Source organism: Marmota monax, unplaced genomic scaffold (assembly GCF_021218885.2).
Source record: "Marmota monax isolate L192 unplaced genomic scaffold, Marmota_monax_Labrador192_F-V1.1 WCK01_AAM20220418_F8-fsc00001, whole genome shotgun sequence".
In the NCBI taxonomy this organism is placed as follows: domain Eukaryota; kingdom Metazoa; phylum Chordata; class Mammalia; order Rodentia; family Sciuridae; genus Marmota; species Marmota monax.
The window spans coordinates 29,131,792-29,141,866 of record NW_026693777.1 but is presented as its reverse complement, the minus strand read 5'-3'; the positions used below and the strand labels follow the sequence as shown (position 1 = coordinate 29,141,866).

Sequence of the window (10,075 nt, the reverse complement as noted above, 5' to 3'; positions counted from 1 at the left end):
AGAAGGACCTTGTCCTTGTCAATTAATTGAAAATCCTGAAATGTGCTCAATGCAGGAGAGGCAAGAGATAGTCAGCCACCAAGCTATGCTGAATAGATCATGCTCTCCTGGCATCTGAAGACTCTGGCTCCTGGCTTTCCTCATCTAAGCTCCCAGAAGACTCCATCCAGATTGAAGTAGGATTCCTGTTGGAAGACAAAGTGAGAAGATAGGGCCAAGTTTAAGAGAGATGAGGCTGGAAAAGTTACAGTAGGGTTCAGGCCCTACCCCAGGAGGGTGGTGTAGGACCTCAAGACCCAGGCCCAGCATTAGATGACCAAACCCCTAGGCCTCAAAGCTGCAAGACACATCCTCACCCAACCCCCATGTCAAAACCCCTCCAGCAGCATGTAGCACCTCAGGTGTTGCACAATGTTACCACAAGATGTTCCATGTAGATAACCCTAACGGGCCCCCTATCACAAGATGTTCCTTTTAGACAGTCCTACTGGTTAAACTTGAGAACTAGGTTTAAAAACAGGAACTGAAAGGACAGAATGCAATTTTATGGTTTTTCTGAGAACAAAAAGTTGAAAAACAAGTTTACCCCCCTAGGTGACTCAACTGCTGAATTCAGAGGGACCAATAGGAAGGCTGTTGCTGTGCTAAGCTAAGACCTAACCCACCTGTTCCCTATAAAAGATCTATACCCCAAAGCTCGGTGTGCCAGCTCATCGAAGCTCTGGCTGAGGTTTTGCTGTGCACCCGCAGGCGCCTGTGTGAGAATAAACGCCTCCTGCTTTTTGCAGCCAGTGTCTCGTGTGGTTCATTCCGGGTTTGGGATCTGTGGATATTTCATTGTGGAGGTTCCACCGAGATCCAAGATCCCGGTTCCGGTTCCGATCCCGGTCCCTATCCGGAGGACACCCGACATCACTGGGAGGTAAGCTGGCCAGCTCAAACTGACTGTCTTGTTGTCCTGTTGGTTATCTGTTCTTTGTTCCGCGCAGCGTCTGTAAGACTATATGATCCTAGGCATAGTCATTTAGTATTCTGAGTATTCTGAGGCAGTTCTGTCATTTAGTATTCTGAGGCAGCTTGAGAAGGAGTTGACGAACTCGGACTTCTCCCCTGCCACCCTGGGAGACGTCCCAGGGATCAGAAGGGTCCATTTCTTTGGGGCCCCCGGTGTTTCCGAGGGTTACACCATTTTTGTAGGCGACAAAGAAGTACAAACTTCTCCCAGGCCATCTGATTTGTTCGGTTTCCACCGAAGCCGCGCAGCGATCTCACTGTTTGGTTTCGTTTTTGTGTCATTGTGTCTGTCTCTCTATTTCCTCTCTGAAAGTAACATGGGACAATCACTAACAACCCCTTTGAGCCTAACTCTAGATCATTGGCAAGACGTTCAAGATCGGGCAGACAACCTGTCCGTGGCAGTCAAAAAGAAAAAATGGAAAACTCTCTGTACTTCAGAATGGCCAACATTCAACACCAGCTGGCCAGCAGAAGGGACTTTTAATACTGATCTTATTTTCCAGGTGAAAACCCGAATCTTCACCCATGGTCCTCATGGACACCCTGACCAGATACCCTACATTGTTACCTGGGAGGACTTAGCCTCCAACCCCCCCCCTTGGGTTGCTCCTTTCTCTCCACCCAAACCCCCTCTCCGTCCTCCCCTTGAACCCTCTGCTCCCCTCATTCCACTTCCCCCTCCCCAAACCTCTCATCTTTACCCTGTTCTTAACAAATCTGAGACCTCAGTTAAAACAGGGACAACACCAAAGAAGGTTCTACCGCCGGAGGACTCAACTCTAATTGACTTGCTGACTGATGAGCCTCCTCCCTATCAGCCCCAGCCCTTACAAGCCCCTGAACCTGATCAAGCATCCTCCGAGGACGAGAACCAAGAAGGCCCAGTCGCCAATGCTCCCCCGGATCCTTCTCCCATGGTGGGACGGCTCCGGGGACGCCGGGATCACACCGCCTCAGGAGACACCTCCAGAGTTCTCCCCCTGCGACAGACGGGAGGCCCCAATGGCCAATATCAGTATTGGCCTTTTTCTGCCTCTGACCTCTATAACTGGAAAACCCATAACCCTTCCTTTTCTAAAGACCCTACAGCTCTAACCTCTTTGATTGAGTCTATCCTAGTAACTCATCAGCCAACATGGGATGACTGCCAGCAGCTCCTGCAAATTCTCCTCACTTCAGAGGAGAAACAAAAAGTTCTTTTGGAAGCTCGCAAAAATGTGCCAGGGGACGATGGGCGTCCCACCCAACTCCCAAATTTGATTAATGAAGCTTTTCCTTTAACCCGGCCAAACTGGGACCATGCGACTGAAGCAGGTAGGGACCACCTACGTCTCTATCGCCAGTTACTCATAGCGGGTCTCCATGCAGCAGGGCGACGACCCACTAATTTGGCTCAGGTAAGACAGACTACCCAAGGGGCAACAGAAACCCCGACAGCATTTCTAGAAAGATTGAAAGAGGCATATCGGAGGTTTACTCCTTTTGATCCTGATAGCGAGGACCAAAAAGGAAATGTATCTATGGCTTTCATTTGGCAGTCCGCCCCAGATATCAGGTCTAAATTGCAGAGACTAGATAACTTGCAAGATTTTTCTCTGGCAGACTTACTGAAGGAAGCCGAAAAGATATATAACAAAAGAGAAACTCCAGAAGAACGAGAGGACAGGATCAGAAAGATGCAGGAAGAACGAGAACTTAAGCTTAGAGAGGAATCAGACAAAAAAGAAAGGGAAAGAGAACAAAGGCGTAACAGGGAACTAAGTAAAATATTGGCCACCGTAGTTCAGGCAGGACATCAGGGAAACAAAGTAAACAGGGACAGGGAGCAAAGCAGACCCCGTGTAGACCGAGATCAATGTGCCTACTGCAAGGAAAAAGGACACTGGGTAAAAGACTGCCCAAAGAGACCCCCCAACCCCAGGAGAGATACCAACCGGGCTCCCCGACTGCTAACATTAGATGAGGATTAGAGGAGTCAGGGCCAGGAGCTCCCCCCTGAGCCCCGGGTAACTCTACAAGTAGGGGAGCAACCTGTGACCTTCCTAGTGGATACCGGAGCCCAACACTCAGTGCTGACACAGACACCAGGACCCATGAGCCACAAAACGACGTGGGTCCAAGGTGCCACTGGGAGTAAACCCTACCGGTGGACCACCACGAGAGAAGTACACCTTGCCACAGGTAAGGTTTCTCATTCGTTCCTACACGTGCCTGACTGTCCGTATCCACTGTTGGGAAGAGACTTATTGGCTAAATTGAGAGCCCAAATTTATTTTAAAGATGGGGGCGTCTCCATCACGGGGCCAAACCAGACTCCATTACATATATTGACTTTCAAATTGGAAGACGAATATAAACTTTTTGACAAGCCCTCGGTACCTATGAAAGACATGGACTATTGGCTTAGTTCCTACCCGGAGGCCTGGGCTGAAACCGGAGGAATGGGATTGGCAAAACAACGGCCCCCAATAGTCATTCATCTGAAGGCCGCTGCTACTCCCATTAATATCAAACAATATCCTATGTCAAGAGAGGCCTATCAGGGCATCAAGCCGCATATCAAACGCCTCCTAGACCAAGGCATCCTAACACCTTGCCAATCGCCCTGGAACACCCCACTACTACCAGTTAAAAAGCCGGGGACTAATGATTACAGACCAGTCCAAGACTTAAGGGAAGTTAACAAGAGGGTATGCGATATCCACCCCACAGTGCCAAATCCTTACAATCTCCTTAGCACTTTGCCTCCTACTCATACTTGGTATACTGTTCTGGATCTGAAAGATGCTTTTTTCTGCCTAAGACTGTCTCCCCAAAGTCAGGCTCTCTTCGCATTTGAATGGAAAGATCCAGAAGGGGGAATCTCTGGACAGCTGACCTGGACGAGACTGCCACAAGGATTTAAAAACAGCCCAACACTCTTCGATGAGGCTTTGCATCAGGATTTGGCAGACTTCCGTGTAAGGCACCCTTCCCTAATCATGCTCCAATATGTAGATGACATCTTGCTGGCTGCGACCTCCGAGGAAGATTGCCAGGCAGGTACGGAGAAATTATTGCAAACTTTGGGGCTACTAGGGTATAGGGCGTCAGCAAAGAAGGCCCAAATCTGTCAGACAAAAGTTACCTATCTGGGCTATGAACTCCATGATGGTCAACGATGGTTGACAACTGCCAGAAAAGAGACTATCTCAAGTATACCAACCCCCCAGAGTCCCAAGCAACTGCGGGAATTCCTGGGGACCGCAGGTTTCTGTAGACTCTGGATTCCTGGGTTTGCTGAGATAGCAGCCCCCTTGTATCTACTAACTAAGCAAGGTAACTCCTTTGCTTGGACTAAGGAACATCAATTGGCATTTGATAACATCAAATTGGCTCTTCTGTCAGCCCCTGCTTTGGGCTTACCGGACATTACCAAGCCCTTTGATCTGTTTATAGATGAAAAACGGGGATATGCAAAAGGGGTTTTAACCCAAAAACTAGGGCCCTGGAGGCGACCTATAGCCTACCTGTCAAAGAAATTAGATCCAGTGGCAGCAGGATGGCCACCATGCCTCCGGATGATTGCAGCTGTGGCTCTGCTGATTAAGGATGCCACTAAACTGACTTTGGGACAGCCATTAACCCTGTTAACCCCTCATGCCATCGAAACTGTGATTCGCCAGCCGCCTGATCGCTGGATGTCAAATGCCCGACTCACCCATTACCAGTCTTTGTTATTGGACACCGACCGAATTCAGTTTGGTCCCATGGTGACGCTGAATCCAGCGACCCTCCTGCCGCTCCCAGGAAAAGCCGATCCTCACAACTGTCAGCAGATTCTTGCAGAGACACAGGGAACCCGGCCGGACCTCACCGACCAACCGATGAAGGATGTGGAGCTGGTCTGGTACACAGATGGAAGCAGTTATCTGCTCAATGGAGAACGACGAGCAGGAGCAGCCGTCACCACCGAATCTGAGGTAATATGGGCGAGTGCACTTCCGGGCGGAACATCAGCTCAGCGGGCAGAACTGATAGCGCTGACTCAAGCGTTAAAGTTGGCAGAGGGGAAGAAACTAAACGTGTACACTGACAGTAGATATGCCTTTGCTACTGCTCACATACACGGAGAAATTTACAGACGCCGGGGTCTACTAAGCTCAGAAGGAAAAGAGATCAAAAATAAGGCTGAAATATTAGCCTTACTTAAAGCTTTATTCTTGCCTAAAAAGTTAAGTATCATGCATTGCCCCGGTCATCAAAAAGGTAATACTCCAGAGGCCAAAGGGAACAGATTAGCAGATGAAACGGCCAAGAAAGCAGCCCTAGGGCCACAGCTTTTGATAGTGACTCTATTGCCCCAACGAGCAGACCCACCACATGATGACCATGAAGAACACTGGGTCTATGAAGATAAAGATTTAGATGCCATACAAAAACTGGGGGCCACTTATGACCCCGGGAAAAATGTCTGGAAATATCAAGGAAAGACTATCATGCCCCTCAAAAATTCAAAACAATTAGTAAAGTCCCTACACAGACTAACACACCTTGGGGCTAAAAAGATGAAGGAGCTCTTAGAGCGTGGGGAAGGTACTTTATATCTTCCAAACAGGGATCAACTTCTGCGCCAAGAAGCAGAAAACTGTCAAGCATGTGCCCAGGTAAATGCTGGTAAGATCAAAATTGGAACAGGGATCCGGGTAAAAGGCCATAAGCCCGGAACCCATTGGGAAATAGACTTCACTGAAATTAAACCTGGTATGTATGGCTACAAATATCTTCTGGTTTTTGTTGACACTTTCTCTGGATGGACCGAGGCATTCCCAACTCGGCATGAGACTGCTAAGGTGGTTGCAAAGAAATTACTGGAAGAAATCTTTCCCAGGTATGGAGTACCCGGGACCATTGGGTCAGATAACGGGCCTGCCTTTGTCTCCCAGGTAAGTCAGATGGTGGCCAATACATTGGGGATTAATTGGAAATTACATTGTGCTTATAGACCCCAAAGTTCAGGACAGGTAGAAAGGATGAATAGAACCATCAAGGAGACTCTAACTAAATTAACGCTTGAAACTGGCACTAGAGACTGGGTACAACTCCTACCTTTAGCTTTATACCGGGCCCGAAACACCCCAGGCCCACAGGGGCTAACCCCATTTGAGATTTTGTACGGTGCACCACCACCTGCTGTTAACTTTTATGAAACTGAAACTTATGCCTCCCTCACCCCATCTATGCAGACTCATTTGCGTGCCTTGCAGTTGGTCCAGAACGAGGTTTGGAAGCCTCTAGCCGCAGCATACAAGGAGGAACTCAAAACCCCCTCGCTGCCACATCCCTTCAAAGTCGGAGACACCGTCTGGGTACGCAGGCACCAGAGCAAGAACCTCGAACCGCGGTGGAAAGGACCTTACACCATCCTGCTGACCACTCCCACTGCAATCAAAGTGGACGGCATCACCGCTTGGATCCACGCTTCCCACGTGAAAGCTGCACATCCGCAGGAGCCCACAGACGCCTCTCTGGATCCAGAATGGAAACTGCAACGCACCCAAAACCCGCTAAAGATAAGACTTACACGTTGTTAATCACTCTTGCTCTCTACGCTACTCCCCTCGTCCTAGGTAGTAATCCCCATACCCCCATGAAGTTGACTTGGCAGGTGTATTCCGAAACCGGAAAAATAATTTGGTCTATTACAGCAGCCCACATCCCTGGCACATGGTGGCCTATTTTGACCCCAGACTTTTGTCAACTAGCCGCTGAATCAGACTCTTGGGATATTCCCGGCAACTCACATGACCTCAGTACTTATTGTTCTACCCCCATAACGAGATGCAGACTGGGTCAACATGACTTTTACGTTTGTCCCAAAGAAGGGAGAAACCGAACCCAAGCACGTAGATGTGGAAATTATAAAACATACTTTTGCTCCTCCTGGGGCTGTGAAACTACAGGGGACGCTCACTGGAAACCTTCTTCTGATAAGGAATTCATAACAATACTCAAAAACTTCACTCCCCATGGTACGCGCCCCTCTGATTGCTATCCCCCCCCTACATCTTACTACCAAGGGGACAAATCATTGCCCTTACGGATACAGTTTACAGAAAAAGGAAAAGAACAGCTAGATCCCTGGCTCACTGGGAGAACATGGGGCCTTAGATGGTTTATGAAAGGAGATGATCTCGGTGTAATTCTCAGAATCAAATTATCTCTAACCCCAATTTTGATGAGCCCAATAGGACCTAATCCTGTTCTCGGGGACCAAAGAGCTCCCTCAGTTCCCAGACAATCAAAAAGTCCGCCCAAAGTACCTCCCAGTGAGCCACCCATGTCTCAAATTGTAACCATAGACTGTCAAACCTCTAGTTACTCCCCCGAACCCACACTCCCTGAAACCGAAAACCGATTGTTAGATTTGATTCAAGGAGCCTTTTATGCCCTCAATGCCACCAACCCAGACCGCACCCGGGAATGTTGGCTCTGTCTCACCTTCGGCCCACCCTACTATGAAGGAATAGCAATAATGTCTGACTGGAACAGTAACATAAACCCTGATCCTAAATGTATGTCCCTGCCCGGCTATAAACTCACCATCACTGAAGTTTCAGGACAAGGGATCTGTGTAGGAAATATACCCCTGTCACATCAACCTCTCTGTAACACCACCCTCCTGACAAATGGCTCACAAAATAACTATTTGTGGGGTCCCCCCGGAACTTATTGGGCCTGCAACATTGGACTGACCCCCTGTATTTCCACGGCAATCCTCAATGCCTCCACTGATTTTTGTGTGTTAGTCCGAATCTACCCACGACTATTCTATTATTCCTCAGAGGAATTTGAAGGACATTTCATGGGCAGGATTCGATACACCCGAGAGCCTATCAGCCTTACCCTGGCAGTCTTGTTAGGAGCAGGAGTATTGGCAGGAATTGGGACTGGGGCTGCAGCTCTGGTTGAGGGCCCCCGACAGCTAGGGATTCTAGAAGCTGCAATCCAACAAGACCTAAGAGCAATAGAAACCTCTGTAACTGCTTTAGAAAAATCCCTAACCTCCTTATCAGAAGTTGTCTTGCAGAATAGACGAGGTCTGGACCTATTATTCTTGAAGGAGGGAGGACTTTGTACAGCCTTAAAAGAAAACTGTTGCTTTTACACCGATCACACAGGGGTAGTAAGGGAGTCTATGACAAAGCTTAGAGAAAGACTAGATGCAAGGGAAAGGTCTCTGCAAAGCTCCCAAAGTTGGTTTGAAAGCTGGTTTAATAACTCCCCTTGGTTAACTACTATATTATCTACTGTAGCCGGTCCCTTAATTGTATTGCTGCTGATCTTAACATTTGGGCCCTGCATATTTAACAAATTAATGCAATTTATAAAAGAAAGATTGTCTGTAATTCAAACTATGGTACTCGCGCAGCAATATCAAGTACTCCCACAGCACCCTGAACCATCAGCTGAGCAAATACCGGACTCTGAGCAGGTAGATCAATGGATATAAGATTATATCCCGGATAAAGAAAAAGGGGGGAATGTAGGACCTCAAGACCCAGGCCCAGCATTAGATGACCAAACCCCTAGGCCTCAAAGCTGTAAGACACATCCTCACCCAACCCCCATGTCAAAACCCCTCCAGCAGCATGTAGCACCTCAGGTGTTGCACAATGTTACCACAAGATGTTCCATGTAGATAACCCTAACGGGCCCCCTATCACAAGATGTTCCTTTTAGACAGTCCTACTGGTTAAACTTGAGAACTAGGTTTAAAAACAGGAACTGAAAGGACAGAATGCAATTTTATGGTTTTTCTGAGAACAAAAAGTTGAAAAACAAGTTTACCCCCCTAGGTGACTCAACTGCTGAATTCAGAGGGACCAATAGGAAGGCTGTTGCTGTGCTAAGCTAAGACCTAACCCACCTGTTCCCTATAAAAGATCTATACCCCAAAGCCCGGTGTGCCAGCTCATCGAAGCTCTGGCTGAGGTTTTGCTGTGCACCCGCAGGCGCCTGTGTGAGAATAAACGCCTCCTGCTTTTTGCAGCCAGTGTCTCGTGTGGTTCATTCCGGGTTTGGGATCTGTGGATATTTCAGTGGTACAGGCCCAGAACTGGGGGTCCCATGGGGAATGGAACAGAGACCCTGTAATGTGTGTGGAGCAGGCTCGCTGGGTGAGCTCAAAGGAGGGAAGAAGAAGATCATCATTGGAAATGAAAGAGGCTGGGAAAGAAAAGCAAAAAGGAAACAGCCTGTTGTGGCCGGGCTTCTTGAAAGGCCCAGGGAGTGGAGAATAAACTGGAGAGCAACCCTGGAGGGGTGTTCAGAAGGTCTTTATGAGGGGCTTAGGTTTGGGTGATTCAGGGTTTTGCTGTCCCAGCTGGGACCAGAGATGACTATGCCTCAGATGGTTTGGCACCAGACTGCTCCACATGGTCCTAATCGGAAATTCCACTCTTTTCTGTGACAAAACAAAAAAGAACTGGCTCCCAAAGGGACAGAGCCAGAGGAAATAGGGCAAATGTTGACTTTATATGGACAATATATTCATCACTATTTGAAACTGGTCCCCAGCCAGTGAATCCTCCATTCTATTTTTGCCCACATATGACCCTGCTCCCAGTTCCAATCACATAAATTCCCCCAAAAAAGCAGAGTTGGAGCATTTCTGATTTTAGAGCCATCCTCTGCAGGCCAGACTGACTAAGATATGTAAATACAAAGACTTGCCAGGGCCTCTGCCCATCCTCTTGGCATCTGACCATGCTCCACTGGAGGTTCCAGGGACCCACACCCTCTATTATATTTAGGAATTGACTGCTTAAACCCAAACCACCCCAACCAATTAAATAAAATTTTCTTTTATTTCTGCATTACTTACAAGAGCATCAAGAATTATTTTTGGACTTACAAAAAAAATAGCAGTTTGCTGGCACTTGCCATCCAATTTGTAACAGATTTCCAGAGATTAACACTTGCTAGGTTTTTGGCCACATTTAATCACAAAAGTAATTCTGCATTCCATCAATACGCTTAGCTCAAGGGATAAAAATAGCTCTGCAATCTGGTTGGG

General features: G+C 47.9%; 1 protein-coding gene across 1 annotated transcript; it reads left to right on the top strand.

Annotated features, from left to right (window-relative positions):
* The first annotated feature begins 286 nt into the window (after window positions 1-286).
* On the top strand, window positions 287-6,956 carry LOC124104690 (uncharacterized). Its single transcript, XM_046461756.2, is given in 1 exon segment — window positions 287-6,956. A coding segment is annotated over 1 exon segment (5,259 nt). The 5' UTR covers window positions 287-1,331; the 3' UTR covers window positions 6,591-6,956.
* The last annotated feature ends 3,119 nt before the right edge of the window (window positions 6,957-10,075 follow it).